This window comes from Nansenia antarctica, assembly GCF_963989245.1.
Source record: "Nansenia antarctica genome assembly, chromosome: 6".
Taxonomy (NCBI): domain Eukaryota; kingdom Metazoa; phylum Chordata; class Actinopteri; order Argentiniformes; family Microstomatidae; genus Nansenia; species Nansenia antarctica.
In genome coordinates this window covers 25,557,140-25,579,177 of record NC_137676.1, presented here as the reverse complement: position 1 = coordinate 25,579,177, position 22,038 = coordinate 25,557,140, and the positions used below count along the sequence as shown (strand labels likewise).

The 22,038-nt window shown below is 46.6% G+C and overlaps 1 protein-coding gene across 1 annotated transcript in view; it reads right to left on the bottom strand.

Annotated features, from left to right (window-relative positions):
- Nucleotides 1–11,954: 11,954 nt before the first annotated feature.
- Nucleotides 11,955–22,038, bottom strand: part of katnb1 (katanin p80 (WD repeat containing) subunit B 1) — a 30,622-nt gene continuing 20,538 nt past the window's right edge. Inside the window, exons 14-20 of the mRNA XM_080533982.1 lie at nucleotides 21,437–21,501; nucleotides 21,018–21,257; nucleotides 20,312–20,470; nucleotides 15,898–15,974; nucleotides 15,723–15,797; nucleotides 15,468–15,584; nucleotides 11,955–12,714 (exon numbers count right to left, since the gene is read on the bottom strand). Coding sequence (XP_080390108.1) covers nucleotides 12,579–12,714; nucleotides 15,468–15,584; nucleotides 15,723–15,797; nucleotides 15,898–15,974; nucleotides 20,312–20,470; nucleotides 21,018–21,257; nucleotides 21,437–21,501 — 869 coding nt within the window. The 3' untranslated portion in view covers nucleotides 11,955–12,578. The remainder of the gene's footprint in view (nucleotides 12,715–15,467; nucleotides 15,585–15,722; nucleotides 15,798–15,897; nucleotides 15,975–20,311; nucleotides 20,471–21,017; nucleotides 21,258–21,436; nucleotides 21,502–22,038) is intronic.

Sequence of the window (22,038 nt, the reverse complement as noted above, 5' to 3'; positions counted from 1 at the left end):
AGCGACCAGCGATGTCCCTGTGCAGACAGACGATTAAAAAAAAAAAAAAAAAAATTTTGTGAAAATCTCCGTCATAACTACAGCTGCCAACAAATTGTTATAGACTTAAGAGAATTACTTAATATCGTATGTAAGAGATTGTGTACTCTGTAGATGGAAAAAGCTAAACTTCACGAAAAATGCGTTCGGCCCACCACCAGAAGACCACAAGACAGACAAACGTGATTTTAAAAAAGAAGAAAACCGCTGCTTTATTGTTCAAATCAAACTAATTTCGGCCCGTAGCCACGGAAACCATGACAACCCAACGGCCTCCACTTCGCCTCTCTGTCAGACACAGACTCTTCTGGAAGGTGTATCTCCGTGACGACGACAGCCGCAGGTCTGTTGCTATGGCAATGAGAAATACTAGAGAAACCTATGGAACATTAAAGTGTGGCTGAAGCAGAGGACATGAATACTGCTCATACACAAGGCCACATCTCAAGGTCTGGCCTACGACCACAAAGCCAGGTCAAACCAGGTCAAACCAGGTCAAACCAGGTCAAACCCAGGTCAAACCAAGTCAAACCAGGTCAAACCCAGGTCAAACCAAGTCAAACCAAGTCAAACCCAGGTCAAACCAAGTCAAACCAAGTCAAACCCAGGTCAAACCAAGTCAAACCAAGTCAAACCTAGGTCAAACCAAGTCAAACCAAGTCAAACCTAGGTCAAACCAAGTCAAACCCAGGTCAAACCAAGTCAAACCAAGTCAAATCAAGTCAAACCCAGGTCAAACCAAGTCAAACCAAGTCAAACCCAGGTCAAACCAAGTCAAACCCAGGTCAAACCAAGTCAAACCAAGTCAAACCCAGGTCAAACCAAGTCAAACCCAGGTCAAACCAAGTCAAACCAAGTCAAACCCAGGTGAAACCCAGGTCAAACCAGATCAAACCCAGGTCAAACCCAGGTCAAACTCAGGTCAAACCCAGGTCAAACCCAGGTCGAACCAGATCAAACCTAGATCAAACCCAGATCAAACCCAGGTCAAACCCAGGTCAAACACAGGTCAAACCCAGGCCTTCTCAGTTGGGTTCCTGGGGAGGAACTTACTGTCCAGGACTTCGAGGTTGATGGGCTGTTTCTGCTGGATGGTCTGTGTGTGGGGGAAGCGGGCGTAGCAGATGTAGTCGTTGCGCGTGTCCCCCACCAGGACGTTGGAGAAGTACAGGTCCCCGTTCAGAGACTGGGACACACGTGAGTCCTGGGGGAGTCTCTGGAGGTCTGGGGGAAGAGGGGGGGGGGGGAGTTAGACCAGGAGTTAGACCAGGGACAACCAGAGAGATGGGGTGAGGGGAGTGTGAGAAAGAAATAGAGAGATAGAGAGAGAGAAAAGGACAGAGACAGAGAGAGAGAGAGAGAGAGATGGGGGATGAGTGAGGGGTGAGAGAAAGAAGGAAGAGAGAGAGAGAAAATGACAGAGACAGAGAGAGTGGAGGGGGGGGTGAGGGGAGAGAGAAAGAAGGAAGAGATATGAAGGGAAACACAGGATTCAACGCACACGTTAGCAATCGCACAAAACACACAATACTCCCTCCCAAAACTAACAGTACAACAAAGTCATAAAAAACAAACTGTTTAAAAACAACCCCTCCCCCCCTCCTAGGACTTACTGTTGTCCATCCAGAAGATGATGGGGGGGGGGGCAGACCGGCGGGGGGGCGGCACTGCAGCACCAGGGACGCCCCCGCCTGCAACGTGATGGCCTCAATCCGCTCCTTTGACCACAAGGGGGACCCTGCGAGCCACACAGAGACAGCAGCAGTCAGCTGAAACACACACTGAGGTACACCTGCATAACACTGAGGTACACCTGCATAACACTGAGGTACACCTGCATAACACTCTGAGGTACACCTCCATAACAGTGGAAATGCACTGCACTGGGAGTATTGGAATACTGGTATACTGGGATAGTGGGAGTAAATGGACTGACTTATATAGACTTATATAGTGTCTTATTCCAAAGCACTTTACAACAGCCTCTCATTCACACATTCACATACACATTCACACACCAATGGCGGCCAAGCTACCATGCAAGGCGCCAGCCAGCCCGCTCATTGGGAGCAATTTGGGGTTGAGTGTCTTGCCCAAGGACACTTCGACTAGATCTTTGATGTGGCCAGCCGGGGCTCGAACCGCCGGCTCTACCTCCTGCGCCACAGCCGCCCCACACAAGTACTCACTGGACTGCCTGATGACGATGTTGTTGGAGACGGCGGTGCCGTGCTCGTTGCGGGCGGTGCACTGGTACACGCCCTCGTAGGCCTCCGCCTTCTCCCCGCTGATGTCGATGACGGCTTCATCAGCACCTTGGGGTCCTTCTCCACGTCAAAGTGGGTCCCGTTCCTCGTCCACGAGAAGCTGGGGGGGACAACCATGACCACACCAGGAGTTAGACCAGGAGGGACAACCATAACAATACTAGGAGTTAGACCAGAGACAACCATGACCACACCCAGGAGTTAGAGCAGGGACAACCATGACCACACCAGGAGTTAGACCAGGGACAACCATGACCACACCAGGAGTTAGACCAGGGACAACCATGACCACACCAGGAGTTAGACCAGGAGGGACAACCATGACCACACCAGGAGTTAGACCAGGAGGGACAACCATGACCACACCAGGAGTTAGACCAGGGACAACCATGACCACACCAGGAGTTATACCAGGGACAACCATGACCACACCAGGAGTTAGACCAGGAGGGACAACCATGACCACACCAGTAGTTAGACAAGGAGGGACACAACCATAACTACACCAGGAGTTAGACCAGGAGTTAGACCAGGGAAAACCATGATCACACCAGGGGTTAGACCAGGAGGGACAACCATAACAATACCAGGAGTTAGACCAGGGACAACCATGACCACACCAGGAGTTAGACCAGGAGGGACAACCATAACAATACCAGGAGTTAGACCAGGGACAACCATGACCACACCAGGAGTTCAACCAGGAGTTAGACCAGGGACAACCATGACCACACCAGGAGTTAGACCAGGAGTTAGACCGGGGACAACCATGACCACACCAGGAGTTAGACCAGGAGGGACAACCATAATAATACCAGGAGTTAGACCAGGAGGGACAACCATAACAATACCAGGAGTTAGACAAGGAGGGACAACCATAACAATACCAGGAGTTAGACCAGGAGTGACAACCATGACCACACCAGGAGTTAGACCAGGAGGGACAACCATGACCACACCAGGAGTTAGACCAGGAGGGAAACCATGACCACACCAGGAGTTAAATCAGGAGGGACAACCATGACCACACCAGGAGTTAGACCAGAGACAACCATAACAACACCAGGAGTTAGATAGACACTTAGGTGGAGTGGCCTGTATCAATGTGGGTGTGGCCTGTATCAATGTGGGTGTGGCTTAGACACTTAGGGGGAGTGGCTTGTATCAAAGTGGGTGGTGCTTGTGTTAAAGTGGGTGTGGCTTAGACACTTAGGGGGAGTGGCCTGTATCAATGTGGGTGTGGCCTGTATCAAAGTGGGAGTGTCTTAGACACTTAGGGGGAGTGGCTTGTATCAAAGTGGGTGGTGCTTGTATCAAAGTGGGTGTGGCTTAGACACTTAGGGGGAGTGGCCTGTATCAATGTGGGTGTGGCCTGTATCAAAGTGGGAGTGTCTTAGACAGTTAGGGGGTGTGGCCTGTATCAATGTGGGAGTGGTCTGTATCAAAGTGGGTGTGGCTTAGAGAGTTAGTGGGTGTGGTCTGTATCAATGTGGGAGTGGTCTGTATCAATGTGGGTGTGGCTTAGACAGCTAGGGGGAGTGGCCTGTATCAAAGTGGGTGGTGCTTGTATCAAAGTGGGAGTGGCTAAGACAGCTAGGGGGAGTGGCCTGTATCAAAGTGGGTGTGGCTTAGACACTTAGGGGGAGTGGCCTGTATCAATGTGGGTGTGGCCTGTATCAAAGTGGGAGTGTCTTAGACAGTTAGGGGGAGTGGCCTGTATCAATGTGGGAGTGGTCTGTATCAAAGTGGGTGTGGCTTAGAGAGTTAGTGGGTGTGGTCTGTATCAATGTGGGAGTGGTCTGTATCAATGTGGGTGTGGCTTAGACCGCTAGGGGGAGTGGCCTGTATCAAAGTGGGTGGTGCTTGTAACAAAAGTGGGTGTGGCTTAGACACTTAGGGGGAGTGGCCTGTATCAATGTGGGTGTGGCCTGTATCAAAGTGGGAGTGTCTTAGACAGTTAGGGGGAGTGGCCTGTATCAATGTGGGAGTGGTCTGTATCAAAGTGGGTGTGGCTTAGAGAGTTAGTGGGTGTGGTCTGTATCAATGTGGGAGTGGTCTGTATCAATGTGGGTGTGGCTTAGACAGCTAGGGGGAGTGGCCTGTATCAAAGTGGGTGGTGCATGTATCAAAGTGGGAGTGGCTTAGACAGCTAAGGGGAGTGGCCTGTATCAATGTGGGAGTGGTCTGTATCAATGTGGGTGTGGCTTAGACAGCTAGGGGGAGTGGCCTGTATCAAAGTGGGTGGTGCTTGTATCAAAGTGGGAGTGGCTAAGACAGCTAGGGGGAGTGGCCTGTAGCAAAGTGGGTGTGGCTTAGACACTTAGGGGGAGTGGCCTGTATCAATGTCGGTGTGGCCTGTATCAATGTGGGTGTGGCTTAGACACTTAGGGGGAGTGGCTTGTATCAAAGTGGGTGGTGCTTGTATCAAAGTGGGTGTGGCTTAGACACTTAGGGGGAGTGGCCTGTATCAATGTGGGTGTGGCCTGTATCAAAGTGGGAGTGTCTTAGACACTTAGGGGGAGTGGCTTGTATCAAAGTGGGTGTGGCTTAGACACTTAGGGGGAGTGGCCTGTATCGATGTGGGTGTGGCCTGTATCAAAGTGGGAGTGTCTTAGACAGTTAGGGGGAGTGGCCTGTATCAATTTGGGAGTGGTCTGTATCAATGTGGGTGTGGCTTAGACACTTAGGGGGAGTGGCCTGTATCAATGTGGGAGTGTTCTGTATCAAAGTGGGTGTGGTTTAGAGAGTTAGTGGGTGTGGTCTGTATCAATGTGGGAGTGGTCTGTATCAATGTGGGTGTGGCTTAGACAATTAAGGGAGTGGCCTGTTTATTAGTGTTTTCTAGTGTTTCCTAGTGTTTATTGGTGTTTACTGGTGTTTACAGATGTTTACTGGTGTTTACTAGTGTTTACTGGTATTTAGTGGTGTTTACTGGTGTTTACTAGTGTTTACAGGTGTTTACTGGTGTTTACTGGTGTATACTGGAGTTTACTAGTGTTTACTTGTGTTTACTGGTGTTTACTGGTGTTTACTAGTGTTTACTGGTGTTTACTGGTGTTTACTAGTGTTTACTGGAGTTTACTGCTGTTTACTAGTGTTTACTGGTGTTTACTGGTGTTTACTAGTGTTTACTGGTGTTTACTGGTGTTTACTGGTGTTTACTAGTGTTTACTAGTGTTTACTGGTGTTTACTAGTGTTTACTGGAGTTTACTGCTGTTTACTAATGTTTACTGGTGTTTACTGGTGTTTACTAGTGTTTACTGGTGTTTACTAGTGTTTACTGGTGTTTACTAGTGTTTACTGGTGTTAACAAGTGTTTACTAGTGTTTACTGGTGTTTACTAGTGTTTACTGGTGTTAACAAGTGTTGACTAGTGTTTACTACTGTTTACTGGTGTTTACTGGTGTTTACTAGTGTTTACTGGTGTTTACTAGTGTTTACTGGTGTTTACTGGTGTTTACTGGTGTTTACTAAATATGATCACATCACCCCCATCCTCAAATCACTTCACTGGCTCCCCGTCTCCCTCAGAATCGAATTCAAGGTCTCCCTCCTCACCCACCAGTGCATCCATGGAACTGCCCCCCCCCCTACCTCAAGGAACTCCTCCATACCCCTCAGACCTCCTCACGCACCCTGCGTTCTACTGCCACCAACCTCCTCAAGACCCCCAGGACCAAGCTCCGCACCATGGGAGATCGGGCCTTCTGCTCGGCTGCTCCCAGGCTGTGGAATGCTCTCCCTGACCACCTAAGGGCACCACAGTCTGTGGATGCTTTTAAACGAGACCTTAAAACCCACCTTTTTAATAGAGCCTTTTTTTAGCTTTTTAATTGAAAATGTTTATTGCTTTATCTTCCTGTGTTTAATTGTAGCACTATGTAAAGTGCTTTTATAAATAAAATGTATTATTATTATTATTACTAGTGTTTACGGGTGTTTACGGGTGTTTACTGGTGTTAACAAGTGTTTACTAGTGTTTACTGGTGTTTACTAGTGTTTACTGGTATTTAGTGGTGTTTAGTGGTGTTTACTGGTGTTTACTAGTGTTTACTGGTGTTTACTGGTGTCTACTGGTGTTTACTAGTGTTTACTGGTGTTTACTGGTGTTTACTGCTGTTTAGTAGTGTTTACTGGTGTTTACTAGTGTTTACTGGTGTTTACTGGTGTTTACTAGTGTTTACTGGTGTTTACTGGTGTTTACTAGTGTTTACTGGTGTTTACTGGTGTTTACTGGTGTTTACTGGTGTTTACTGGTGTTTAGTAGTGTTTACTGGTGTTTACTAGTGTTTACTGGTGTTTACTGGTGTTTACTAGTGTTTACTGGTGTTTACTAGTGTTTACTGGTGTTTACTAATGTTTATTGGTGTTTAGAATAGAATAGAATAGAATAGAATAGTTTAATGACCACACGACCTAGGTCGGTGGAATTTGTTGTCGGTACAGCTCATAAACAGTGTCAAAAAACATACACACATTGTACATGACATGAACACACATAACCACAAGACAAGACAGAACATATTTACAATTTACAATTTATACAGTGCAGTGAGTCAGGTGTTGAGTTACTGGTGTTTACTGGTGTTTACAGGTGTTTACAGGTGTTTACTGGAGTTTACTGGTGTTTACATTTTAGGGGGGACATGTAATGGATTTTTCACATGTATGGCAGTTCATAATGCTCTATACTGTATGTATGCATGGTCTATTCATTTTCACACAGAGTGTAACAGTGGGATTGTTGAGAGTCTGACTGTCCTGTTTATGAACACAGAGCCCTGGGGCCCATTCCACTAAGGTCGATTATCTTCTAAGCCTTGATAAAGTTCTAAGCCTCGATAATGTTAGCTTGCATTCGGTTCCATCAATGTGGCTCAAATAATTCGCTGCTTGGTAGAGCTCCTTCTGAGTCAGATATAATTAGCCTGGTCGCGACCGAGCCAATAGATCCACGGAGGACGCCGTGAACATGGCTCTGCACTACGTACTAGAACACCTAGACACTGCAGGCAACTACGCCAGGATCCTGTTCGTGGACTTCAGCTCGGCCTTCAACACGATCCTCCCACACATCCTGGAGCACCAGCTATCCCTGCTGCAGGTGCCGGTCTCCACCTGCAGGTGGATCACGGACTTCCTGACTGACAGGTCTCAGCGGGTGAAGCTGGGGAAGAGCATTTCCAGCTCCAGGTCCACCAGCACGGGCTCCCCGCAGGGCTGCGTCCTGTCTCCAGCACTATTCTCCCTTTACACCAACAGCTGTGTCTCCCGCCACCCCTCGGTCAAGCTCCTGAAGTTTGCAGACGACACCACCCTGGTGGGCCTCATCTCCGGGGGGGATGAATCTGCCTACAGGGGTGAGATCGAGGGGCTGCAGAGCTGGTGCAGCTTAAACAACCTGGAGCTAAATGCTCTGAAAACAGTGGAGATGGTGGTGGACTTCCGAAGGAAAGCAGCCCTGCCCCCTCCCATCACGCTGGGAGGTACCCCGGTGGCCTCCGTGGAGTCATGCCGCTTTCTAGGCATGACCATCTCCTGGGACCTAAAGTGGGAGCAGAACACAGAGGCCCTCACAAAGAAGGCCCAGAAGAGGATGTTCTTCCTCCGGCAGCTGAGGAAACTCAGGCTGCCAAGGTCCATGATGGTCCAGTTCTACACGGCCATCATTGAGTCCATCCTCACCCACTCCATCATCACCTGGTTCCCTGCTGCAACGACCAAGGACAAGGCCAAGTTGCAGCGGGTGCTACGTTCAGCAGAGAGGGTGATCGGCTGTCCCTTGCCCTCCCTCAACTCCCTGCATGACACCAGGGCTCTGAGGAGGGCAAGGAAGATCATGGCAGACCCCTTCCACCCCGGCCACGGCCTCCTCACCCTGCTTCCCTCTGGAAGAAGGTTGCGGCTGCCTAAGGCACTGAAGGCCCGCCACAGGCTCAGCTTCTACCCCTCAGCCGCCAGGCTGATAAATGACTCTGGCTTCCCCCTCCCCCCCGCCCCCAAGTCTGCCCAGGACTGAACTGGACTCACTGTAAAAACTCTGCACTGCACTTTATACTTTATACCGCACTATCCAATGCACTGTTGTTTGTCCTGTGTTGTTGTTGTTGTGTTGTCCTGTTTTTTGACATGTGAAAAAAGTATTAACGCACTTGCTGTGGTGACGAAGCAAATTCCTATATGTGTAATGCATAGTGGCAATAAACGTTATCTCAATCTCTCAATCTCAATCTCAATGACCTCTCCCCTTATCCCTCTCTATAAATCATTTGTTAATGTTACGTGGGAGTTCTTGAGTCTTTGCTTTATACATTAACTGTGCCAATTTAAATTTGAATAAGTCCATGAGCTTTAAGACATTTGACATTAGGAACAAGTTATTAGTGTGATCACGATATCCGACCTTATGTACAATCCTCATAGCTTTTTTCTGTAGTGTAATCAATGGGTTTAAAGTGCTTTTAAATTCATTTCCCCATATCTCCACACAGTAACTCAAATAGGGTAAGACAAGACAACAATATAGAGTATACAACATCCTCTGTTCCAGAATATGTTTTGCCCTGCACAATACTGCAATACTCCTTGATACTTTGGATCTAACGTATCTTATATGAGATTTCCAACAGAATTTACTGGGCTTAAAGAGCAGACTCTCAGCTTTAGGTTAAGGGTATTCACATCCAAATTGAAGGAAGGGTTTATGAATTATAGCTCTTTTATATATAATAACCAAAAGTAATTAGACAATTGACTCAAAAGCTGTTTCATGGGCCAGTGTGGGCTATTTATTCCTTCATTAAGTGTGGCATTTGCATTTGGAGGCTGTTGCTGTATACGCACAACATGCAGTCAACAGCTCTCAATGCAAGTGAAACAGACCATCCTTAGGCTGTAAAAACAAAACAAAAATCCATCAGAGAGATAGTGGGAACATTAATAGTGGCCAAATTAACTCTTTGGTACATTCTGAGAAAAAAAGAATGCACTGGTGAGCTCGGCACCACAAAAAGGTCTGGACGTCCATGGAAGACAAGAGTGGTGGATGATCACAGGATCCTTTACATGGTAAAGAAAAACCCCATCAAAACATCCAGCCAAGTGAAGAACAGTCTCCAGGAGGTAGGCATATCATTATCCATGTGCACCATAAAAGAAAGACTTCACACAAGCAAATACATACACGAATGCTTCGTATTCAATCTTTAAAATCTCGCCGTGCTTTTAAGATCCTTCAAAATCTCGCGGTTTCTCGCGGTTACTTCTGTGATGACGCGCTCCAACCAATTATGGTCCATCAAGCGTCCGGGTGATGCGCGTGATGTCCGCAGCTGGACCCTTCTCCTCACAGGCGGAAACTACATCCCGAACGACCTCTTTTAGGAAATATTAGTTCCCACTTCACACGAGATAGATAGATGGATAGGTTGACTGTGTGATAGATAGATAGATAGATAATTTGATATTTTGAAAGTGTGATCGATCGATAGATAGTTTGATTGTGTGATAGATAACTTGATATTTTGAAAGTGTGATAGATAGATCGATAGATCAATAAATAAAAGTGTAAAAAAAAAAAAAGTAATTGTCTAAACTTGCATTGCTGTCATCACAGCGGTCTGGCTGGCGCAGTGGTTAAGGCAGCCAACTAGAGTTCCAAAGGTTCCGTGTTCGAGACTTTTTTATTTTTTACATTTAACCGAAGATTTCATGCAAAGGCTTCAAACACCATTGTAATCGTGTCAGTTCTTGTAAATTAGCCTGCACCATAATTTTATAGCCTACATACTTTTTTAGATGAGATTTTAGATTAGATTCAGACAATGAAATGCAGTAAAAAGTGCGTCTGAAGAGGGATTCGAACCACCGTCTAAAAATGACGAATAAATACCACGGCAGCGGTCAATACCACTAGGCCATTGCAGCAATATGACGGTTTGTAGCCTGCTGCTCATATCACCACAGTAGTCATATTAATTTATTAAAATATGAACATATAACAATAACTGGGGCTAGTATGACCTACGCATTTAATCGGTCAGCAATTTCTTGCCAAACCATTTCCCTCGCCTTGTTAATTGCGGCAGTATTGCACTATTTTACATCTTATTTTTCCGTCTTCATAAATATCAATAATTCGGAATGCTGCGCAAATGTAGTACCCCTGCAGAGTGGATTATCTTCATTTCGACAGATCGACTCTTCGGGGCTCTTTATGTCTGCGTGCACGCGCCCATATCGAAGATTTGTAAGCCGGTCTTCTGTGAACACTCATCACACAAGCCTGATCCTCGTTCGAGGAATCACCTGAGGCTTGAATTCCAATCCCGAGTTGCCTGATCGCCGCATTTAAGCCACCTTTAGTGGAACGGCCCCCTGATTGAGGGCCTTGTGTTCATGGACAGCGCCCTCAACCCGACGGAGCAAAGCTATTCTGTGGGTGAGCACTAGCATGCGTCTGGGCCTGTGAGAGGTGGCACTTGTACTTGTATGGCCGACCCTTCACACTGAGAACAGACCATCAGACACTGACAACCCTGCTGTCCACATCAGGAACAGGTCATAGACCACTGAGGTTACACCGGTGGGCTGACCGTCTCTGTCAGTATATCTATAGCTTACAGTTCAGTCCCGGCAGGGAAAATGTTGTGGCTGACCTTCTCTCTCGCTTCATCTCTGCCCCAGCCCCACACGAGGGCTCAGATCAGGTAGAACAGGGCATTATTCAGATGTTACATGACCCCCTCCAAGCCACTGTGTCTCTGCAGGAGCTAAAGGACACTTCCGAGGAGGACCCTATTCTCTGCCAACTCTGCACCTTTATCCGGACCGGGTGGCCTCACAAGGTGTCAAGAGGACCTGGTGGCATTTTAACAGGAGTTAAACAGGAGTTGTCCTGTTGGAATGACACCTGCGTTGTACAGGGGCTTTGCACTGTGGTCCCGGGTGCCCTTCGTGCAAGTGTTTTGACTATGGCGCACAGGTTATCTGGGCATAGTGAGCAAACAGCGCTGTCGGGACCTGGTGTGGTGGCCAGGGATAGACAGAGACATTAAGGCCCTGGTTAGGGATTGCTCTGCCTGCCTGGTGAGTGGAAAGACCGGACAACAGGCTCCCCAACCTCTGCAACCTTTGGTCTGGCCCTCTCAGCCCTGGGAGCACCTGCAGCTGGACATCTGTGGGGAGATCCATGGAGTTCCTCACCACCAACACTTCTTGGTGGTTGTTTATGACCTGCATTCTAAGTGGCCAGAGCTTACCACTACGGGCTCGGTGACCAGGTCTACCTGCTTCAGAAATTAATTGCATATTTGTAAGTTGTCCTGCTTGACGGAAATAACGTCATTTTAACGATAATTAGACTAGCTTGGTTAGCGTTTTTTTTTTTACTTTATAAATTAATATTGTGTACTATACATTTCCCTCTTTATATTTGATAGAATTTCAATAACAAATACTGTATATATATTTTTATACAATTAACACAAAAAAATAGGGCACTTGTTGACTGAGGGTAAAAGGGCACAGGCTCAAGCCTGACGGTATGTAATCACATCTTACCTTATCGATGTCACTGATAGAAGACACAGAGCTCCATCTTTCTTTTCAACATTATTTTATTTGAAACATTTCTTTTAGTGTTAATAACAGTTAAAAACAGTGCACCTATGACAACATTTCAAGCAGTGTAGAAAAAGATTCTGAAAACATTTATACAAACACATCACAGTGCCTGTGTCACCTGGACACACACTACCCATGTCAAGTCTTCTCTGTGAGTCAGGCGTGTGAGTGAATGTGTGTGCACCACGTCTACGAAGGTTGGGGAAAAAAAACTATTGTCTCACTTTGATTGTCTGTCTCCCGCACGCACGCACGCACGCACACACGCACACACGCACACACGCACACACGCACACACGCACACACAGTGCAGGAATCATAAGTGCCCAATAATAAGAGAGCTGAGTCCTGGGTGCTGGAGAGACAGATTCTCAGTAGTGAGGTCTAGTGTGGAATAGTGTGTGATCTGGATGCACCAGACACATCCAACACCCAGCCCAGTTTTTGAGTCCACTGCTTCAGCCCCATCAAGACACAGTGACAGACTGTGGTTTATCCCTCCGGGAGCCAGAGCAAGCAGATACACAGTGAATCAGCCAGTTAGTTAAGACTCCCAATTCTCAAAACAGCCTGCTTCAAAGGGAGGGGAGGGGGGTCCAAGATCGGCCATCTTAGATCTATACGTGTCTCCAGTTGCATGGTCAGTGTCAGTAGTCCAGTGGGCCCATGAGCAGCTGCAGCTCCTTGAAGGTGCTGCCGTGCCGACCCACCTGGTCTGCTTTGCTTTTGACCACGTTGCTCAGGTTCTTTAGCTGCTTGTAGCAGACCTTGCACTTCTGGAGTCTATCCAACAGAAAGTAGTAACAACACAATTCATTATTATTAATAATAATAATAACTTACATTTTATAGCCGACCACAAAGCACTTACCTACTCAAATATCAAGAGCATGGAAGGACTAGCAGAAAGTATAAGGAAAAATAATACCATCAAAGGCATAACGATAAAAGAGGAACAGCACAAACTGGCATTATATGCAGATGACGTGGTTGTTTATTTAACATCACCAGCCCAATCCTTACCAAGCCTAATGGAAGCAATTACAGAATATAGTAAACACTCTGGTTATAAACTAAATGAAAGTAAGTGTGAAGTATTAACAATTGGAGAACAGATAGATTCGGAAATTAAGGAAAAATACAAGTTGAAATGGGATGCAAAGAAAATCAAATATTTAGGAATCTACCTCACTGGAGATATAACAACATCATACACCGACAATTATCAAGCCCTTGAAAATAAAATACGAGAAGATCTTAATAGATGGAAGATAACACCTGAATCCTTAATGAGTAGAGTAGAAAGCGTCAAAATGATGATCCTCCCACAGTTTCTGTTTTTATTTCAAACATTACCAGTTCCCATTCCACAGCGTAGCTTCAAAAAATGGAATACAATGCTCTCAAATTTCATTTGGAACTACAAAAGTAAACGGAAAAAACTTAGTATACTAACTCAAACCAGAGAAAAAGGAGGGTTTAATTTCCCTGATCTAAAGTCCTATTTCCATGCAACTCAAATAGATACAATAATGAAATGGATGAATAACTCGGTTCAAACCAAATGGAAAGACATAGAAAAACAAGCAATATCAATATCAATAGGAACACTACCTTTTCTGAGTCTAAAGGATATTCAAAAACATAGTGGAAATAACAGATGCATAGAAAATACCCTCAAAAATTGGAAAACTATTCGTAAAATGTATAAATGTGATGACAAATGTATTTATTTGAGAGAGATAGCCAGTGACCCAGACTTTTTACCTAATAAAACAGACAAAATATTAGAAGAATGGGCTAGGAAGGGACTACAGGTGTACTCACAGATGTTTACAAATGACATGATAGACTCATTTGAAACCTTAGTTAATCAATTTAATATAAGTAATAGCCATTTTTTTAAGTACTTACAAATTAGAAGCTACCTTATAACACAGCAGAGGAGACAGGAACAAAGATCACATATACTAATGGAATATCTGATCAAAAATAGAAACAGTGAAAAGACAAAAATCTCAAAAATTTACAAAATCATGCAAGAAATCAAGATACAAGAAGATAACACTAAAGAAAAATGGGGAAACGAATTAGCAATAACAATTACGGATGACGAGTGGAAAGAAGCATGCAAAAGAATATTTAAGACAACACAATCAAAATTCTGGAAAGAATTTGCTTGGAAAATAAATATGAAGATCTTCCTAACACCGAAAATGTTGTCAAAATATAGGCCAACAGGCAATGCAGAATGCTGGAGGAAATGTACGGAACGAGAAGCCAATCACACACACATTTTCTATACATGCCCTAAATTGAAAAGGTTTTGGGAGGCAGTTCAAGTAAAAATAAAAAATACATTTACCTTACAAAATCCTATACATCCAGTCAATATTATACTCGGTCTTATTCCATTAGATATATACAGAGAGGGAGATAAATATTTGTACACCATACTACGTATCGCGGCTTTAAAGCAAATCACACGTAAATGGTTGGACTTAAACCCACCATCCGTTAATAATTGGAAAAAAACTGTTGAAGACATAAAAGAAATGGAAAGAATTACTTGCAAAGTGGGAGGCCGTGAAGAGCAATTCACTATGGACTGGAGTAAATGGACCGAATGAATGAGTAGGAAGGAAGCCCCCCCCCCCCAACCCTCCCCGATCCCACCCCTCCCACCCCCCTCCCTTTGTCTCTTACTTTTCTATTTCTATCCCTATAATTTCTCTCTTCTTTTTTTTTATATTTTCTCTCTAGTCTCTATTCTTTATTTTCTTTATTTCTTGTTCTCTCTATAAAAAATAAAAAAACAAACAAAAATGATGCAGGATGAACTTAAACAAGTGAAGAACTTGTAAAGTGTGTGAAATGAACTTGTGAAATGTAATGTAAAGTCCTGCAATAAAGTATAAAAAAAAAAATAAAAAAAAAATATCAAGAGCTTAACAGAAGCAGTACCCAACAATGTACAATAATAATAACAAGTCTAGAATGACATATTTCAGCATATGCAGGGGTGCAAACTGGTGATGGATGAAAAAGGAGACCAAAAAAAACAAACAAGAAAATGATCAATGCGGGGAACATTTTCGATGTCGATGGGGGATCGGAGATAGCGCTAACACTAACGGTGCTAAATGGATAGTGCTAGCACTAGCGCTGGTAGATGGAACCGCCCAGAGTCTGCTGACTCTTGCGATCATTAGACGCCGGCTCTACCTCCTGAGCCACAGCCGCCCCTTACCATGACTGTGTTCTCCACACTTTCTGGAATTGTACCTTGAAGGTAAAAGTTATTTCAACAGCAGTGGAGTTTAGCAGACAGGAAGATGTTAGCTTGCGCATCATGTGACTTGTTCATACAAGACCTAGCCCAACCGCCACCCCGATATCGCAGATCTACACGATTCACATGGACGACCTGTTTTGAGGTAAAAATGGCGAATTTTGCCGAAAGGTGACAAGTTTGCATCCCTGATGAGAGGTGAGAGTGTGGTCATGCATACTGGATGTCAGTGTAGAGGACTCACCGTTCCTCTCGTGAGATGTCCACTCCGACAGAGGGGGGCGCAGTGAGGGTTTCTGAGATGAGTGGCCAGAAACGCTTCATGATCAGCTTCAGAGACGTATAGCCCGTCTGCAGATAACTGAACACACAGAGAGAGAAACCAGATCAGCACACACACACACCCATTCACATACGAAATAATGATGACTAAAAACTAGACACTTCATTCCTGTAACACCCCCCCCGACATGTCATCAATGTGCGACCTCCATCTCACCTCTCGTACTTGCTCTGCAGGAGCTCCTCGATCTGGGGCAGGATGGATGTACACAGGTCTAGTTTCCATAGCGACCTGAGGGAGAGGTGAAGAGAGGAACAGCCAGGGGGGTCAAATGGCATGTAGTGATAATAACGGTCACTGTGAGGTCACTGTGTGTGAGGGGACCACTCACGGTTTCAGGTTGACGATGTTGAGGATGTCAACAACGATGGAGAGATCCTTCATGGACACAGCCAGGTCCAGGGAGGTCTAGAGAGAGAGAGTGAGAGAGAGAGAGAAAACAAACTAATGACACTTACAGTATACTCTCTTTCCACCAATACAACGCCGCAAACCTAGTTCTAGTTCTGGGCTGGTGCTAGTGCCGGTTCGCACTTGGTTCAACTTGTGAACTTTCTAAAGAACCGGTTTGCTTTTCCACGGGCTGGTTTGCTTTTAGAGAGCCATGTCATTACATCACTGTATGTCTCCGCTTTCCAGGAAATACGGCAACTTCAAACACAACAAAATTTATGCAGATTTGTGCTGCTCGTCGCGATTCTGCAAGATGTTAATGTTAGCCGACTATGCTGGTATCGATCACATTGCAGTTAAACAAATCGAATAAATGAATGATACTTGGTCGTGGTTGATCACGATAATCCCACTCCCAGCCCCTGACGTAAGCGGTTCTTAGTTCTAGGCCGAGTGTTGATGCCACTATGCAACCAGTTTTCCTGGCCCGAGAGCCTGTTCTTTTGCTGTCGACATGCAAAGTGTCACTTACATCACAAGATGGCTGCGCGCTTAGACGCTGCGGCCGGAGTGGCTTCTACACTGGTGTTTCTTTGTGTTTTTAAGTACATTTGTATTTTAGTACTTATAGGGAACAGTTGTGTAAATAGTACCTACAGCAGGCTCGACTTATTAGAAGTCGGCACGCAAAACGACAAGATAGTTACAGCGGAGTTTCTGGAGCAAAACAGGATACACAAAGAGATCGCCCGTCTACCTTGGTACTCAGTTCCCTCCCTGAGGCGTAAACGCCGGCGGCGAGGCCGTAGGAAACGACGGGGCCGCCGGGGAGGCCTGCTAGCAAGATTAAGACGTAGCCCAGACAAACCTGCTTTGCCAAGTATTTTCCTCTCCAACGTCAGGTCCCTGACGAACAAGATGGATGAACTGAGACTACAGGTTGCTAAAAACAACATCGTGGGGGATAGCTGTGTGATTATTCTGACCGAAACCTGGCTAAATGACACTATTGTGGACGCAGCTGTTAGCTTAGAGGGACGGACCTTACATCGCGCTGACCGAACGGAGCTTAGCGGCAAGTCAAGAGGAGGTGGGATCATAATATCGACGAAGGATAGCTGGTGCTTAAACACGAAAACTGTAAGTAGCCACTGCTCCCCAGACCTGGAATACTTGACTGTTAAATGCCGACCCACATACCTCCCGAGGGAGTTTAACGCGGTGCTCATAACATGTGTGTACATAGCGCCTAGCGCAGACGGCAGCCTAGCATTGGCGCGACTATATGAAGTCATCAGTGGCCAACAAAGCACTGATCCACAGGCTATTCACATCATAGCGGGGGATTTCAATCATGTCGACCTGAAGGCAGTACTACCCAAGTTCTATCAGCATGTGAAATGTGCAACGAGAGGAGAAAAAACACTGGACAAGGTATACACCAACATCAAACGTGCTTACAAGGCTAGTCCGCTAGCTCATCTAGGCATGTCTGACCATGTGTCAATCCTCCTGATTCCTGCATACACTACCATGGGGAAAAGTGCTCCCATCACCATTAAGACTGTCAGAACCTGGCCAGAAGGGTCCGCTCCACTGCAGATCTGCCTAAATGACACCCTATGGCAGGAATATGAGCATGAGGACCTGGAACAGTACACGTCGTCGGTTCTGAACCACATAGTGAACTGCACCAACTCAGTCACCGTGGACAAACGGGTCCGGGTCTACCCCAACACGAAGCCATGGATGACTGGGAAGGTCCAAAAACTGATCAACGAGAGGGACAACGCCTTCTTCGCAGGGAAGAGCACACCGCTGTACAGCTCCACCAGGGCCAACCTAAAGCGCGGAATCAAAGCGGCCAAGGCAGAGCACAGAGAGAAGATTGAGGAATGCCTCCTGAGCAACGACTCCAGGCGGATGTGGCAGGGGGTTCAGCAGATGACAAACTTCAGAGCCCCTCAAGACGACCCCCTGCTGGCGGGAAAGCTGAACACCTTCTACGCCCGGTTCGACGAGGGGCGAACGGAGGTAACCGCAACACAAACACCACTCTCTCCAGCTCTCAGCAGCCTCACCCTCACAGAGCATGAAGTGAGACGCGTACTGAAGGCGGTGGACCCCAGGAAAGCCTCGGGGCCGGATGGCGTCCTGGGACGGGTGCTGAGAGACTGCGCCGACCAGCTGGCCGGGGTTTTCACCAACATCTTTAACCAGTCCCTGTCCCAGGCCACCGTCCCACCCTGCCTGAAAACCTCAACTATCATCCCAGTCCCGAAGAAAAGCACGGTGAGCTGCCTAAATGACTACCGCCCGGTGGCACTCACACCAATCATCATGAAGTGCTTCGAGAAACTAGTCCGGGCCCACATACTCACACGCCTCCCGCCCAACCTGGATCCATACCAGTTCGCCTACAGAGCCCACAGGTCCACAGAGGACGCCATCGCGACGACTCTCCACGCCACTCTATCCCACCTGGAGAGGGGAAACAGCTACGCGAGACTGCTCTTCGTGGACTTCAGCTCCGCCTTCAACACCATCCTTCCAGACAGGCTAGTGACCAAACTACTAGACCTGGGTCTATCACACTCTATATGTGCGTGGATCAAGGACTTCCTGACCGACCGCCCCCAGAGGGTGCGGGTGGGCCCCCACACCTCCACAGCCCTCAGCCTCAGCACTGGGTCCCCCAGGGCTGCGTGCTAAGCCCCATCCTCTACAACCTCTACACCTACGACTTCACCCCCGTCCACCCCAGCAACTACATCGTAAAGTTTGCAGACGACACCACCGTGGTGGGATATATCTCGGGGGGGGACGAGGCGGCGTACAGGGATGAGGTAGAGCAACTGAGCAAGCTGTGCAAGGTTAACAACCTGCTGCTGAACAAGTCAAAGACCCAGGAATTCATCGTAGACTTCAGGAGGAAAAAGTCCGAGATCCAGCCCCTGCTCATCGACGGAGAGAGCGTGGAGAGAGTCTCAACCCTCCGATTCCTGGGACATCACATGCGGGATGACCTGACCTGGAAGGACAACACAAAAGGCACCATCAAGAGGGCACAACAGCGGCTATACACCCTGAGATGCCTCAGGAAGGAACACAACAAGCAGGAGATACTGGTGGCCTTCTACCGCGGCGCAGTGGAGAGCATCCTCACCTACGGCATCTGCAACTGGTTGTCCAGCTGCACTACAGCGGAGAGAAATGCGCTACAGAGAGTAGTGAGAACAGCACAGAAGATCACCGGCGCCCCCCTCCCCTCTCTGGAAGAGCTGTACAACACACGCTGTCTCAGGAAGGCCTCAAAGATCTCCAGGGACCCGACCCACCCTGGGCACGTACACTTTACCAGGCTGCCCTCGAAAAGGAGGTTCAGGACCCTGGCCGCTAAGACAAACAGACTGAAGAACTGCTTCTACCACAGGGCCGTCCAGGCCCTGAACACAGCAAAGACCTAAGTTCTGGGCCCTGGACAGTCTGGACGGATTGTATGGCAGCTGCTGGACTGAAAAAATCAGGTGTAGTGCTGAGGCACAAACATGTACATTTCAAGCCTGCAAACTGTGACACTTTAAATAACGTGAAAAAATACTATTGTGCAATATGACAACCCTAGTTGACTATCTGTACAGTATAGTACAGTGGATTGTGTACATAGCCTTTATTTATGTAAACCAGCTCCTTCCCTTCTTGTGATTTTTTTTCTAAAAGTTTTTTTTTTTTTTCCTTTCCTAACACCAGGGGAGCCACCCCTCCTAAATTTCGTTGTTTGGTACCTGTACTGTAGCAATGACAATAAAGTCCATTCATTCATTCATACTCTCAGTCAAATTCTTCCCGTTCGCCAGGTTCAGTTGCCCATTTTCAACAGTGTTTTTTGTTGTTCAACTGTTCAGTAATTTCGACTATGTATTATGTATATATTAGGGCTATCAATGTTAACATGTTTACGATCGTGGTTAATTTGGAAACCATAAAGCACATTTTTTTGCGCGCGCGAATTAATCATATTACCATAGGTTCATTACCATAAATCAGAAGTTCTACTGACATGCGTGGGAAACGCCTGTAGAGGGTTTCAAGACAGACTGTGTACTGAATTGTAATGATGAGACAGTCACTGGTTACAATGTGACCACTTGTCACGTATACATATGTTTAGACACAAATCACCACCACTTTACAAGTGTTCTGTCCTTTGTGTCAGATGAATGAACATCCTGTCTGCAATCAAATCGACACCATTTTGGGGGGGGAGTGACAAATATTTATTTAAGGGGAGCAACAAATATTTCTCTGGACACTTTGCTTCTAAAACATGAGAGCGTTTGGAGTGACCTTACCTTGACCTCCCCACTGCCCCCGCTGCCCCACACGTATCTGACAGTCTCCAAGTTCCTGAGGCGGCTGGTCAGCATCACACACATGGTGTCATGACCCTTCCTGATTTGAGACAGCACCTCGTCATCCCCCAGGATGCTGGGCCGGTTGTTACGTGCAGGCTGAGGGGAGACATACACACACACACACAGGTTTATATCTCTGGTATACACATACTGTACACATTGGGGGGTGTCCATGCCTCTAGCAATGTCGGCCACAGCTTTTCACTGTCCTGGCCCCCCGCAGGTGGAACGAGCTTCCCACTGCTGTCAGGACTGCAGAGCCACTGCCTATCTACTGTAGAGTGAAAACCCATCTTTTCAAGCTATATCTTGACTGTCCCTCTTGTGGGGATGAAAACATCTTCATCCCCATCACCCCCCTGCACAGTTTCTCTAGTGTATATATTTTTTTTTTATGTTTAAAGTAATTATTCAATTCCTCTAGCACTGTGACTGCCAATGGCTCTGGTCGTAGCATAGATTTGTTTTTCTTATTGATGACTGATGTATAGATGATTCGCTTATTTAGACAAATGTACTTGTTGTAAGTCGCTGCTAAATGTCTAAAATGTCAACGTAATGAATGTGTTTATGTGTATGTGTGCACTTTTATTCTGTGTCTCTGTATGTGTTCGTGTGTGTGCACGCATGTGTGTGTACTCACAGGCAGGAAGTCCCCCACGTTGAGCCCTATTGGTTCATTCCTGGTGGAGAAAATGACACTGGGATGAGGTTTGGCCTTCACTATGGCAATGGCTGGTGTGGGGGTGGGGCGGGATCCAGACGAGTTGGAGGTTGTTGCCGTGGAGATGGGGATAGGGCGGTGGGCCGAGGAGACAACGGTAGGCTCCACCCTCAAGACAGGAGTGGAGGAGGCCACAGGGGGGTTCTTCAACTGGCCAGGCTGCAGACACACACACACACACACACACACACACATTACCCAACATACCACAAACAATCACGCTGGGATTTATTGTAGCACAAGGACACTCACTCACTCACAGGTACACCAACACACTCACATCTGACCATATTGGATGACGGTAGACAGACTCATGTACACCAACACACAGCACCCACCTGCTGTCTGTCAGACACGGGGGTCATCATCTCCAGCTGCAGGTTGGGCCTCACCACAAATGTCTCTGAGAGGACACACACATCACAACCACATCACAACCACATACACAACATACTGTATTCAGTGTTTCCTCCAGGATTTTTGACATTAGTGGCGGAGTGTTCGTCTTTTGCGCGCGGAGCGCGCGAGATTTTTTTTTTGCGCGTGCACGTGCATAAAACGCGCACTGGCGCTCAAAACAAAGACGTAGTTTCACCAAAAACTAGAGGGTGGCAACAATTATAATTTCTTAAATAGCGGTTAAGTCATTAAAGCCGAGCAGGTGATTTTATATAGAAGGTGATCAAATACCAATATATCCTACAGCTGCAGCGGAACATGCGGAACGCGCATTACACACACACACACACACACACACAGAAAGATCAATACGAAGTAGGCCTACGGCTAACATTACTCAATAACTGTTTACACAAGTAAAATCACAGTGTGACAGTCAGATGGAGCATTCGGTAAACAACAACAGCAAGGTAATGCTATCAGTTGAGTTAAAGAAAACCAAAGTTTACCTTTGAGGACACCAACATGAGCCCTGCTTACC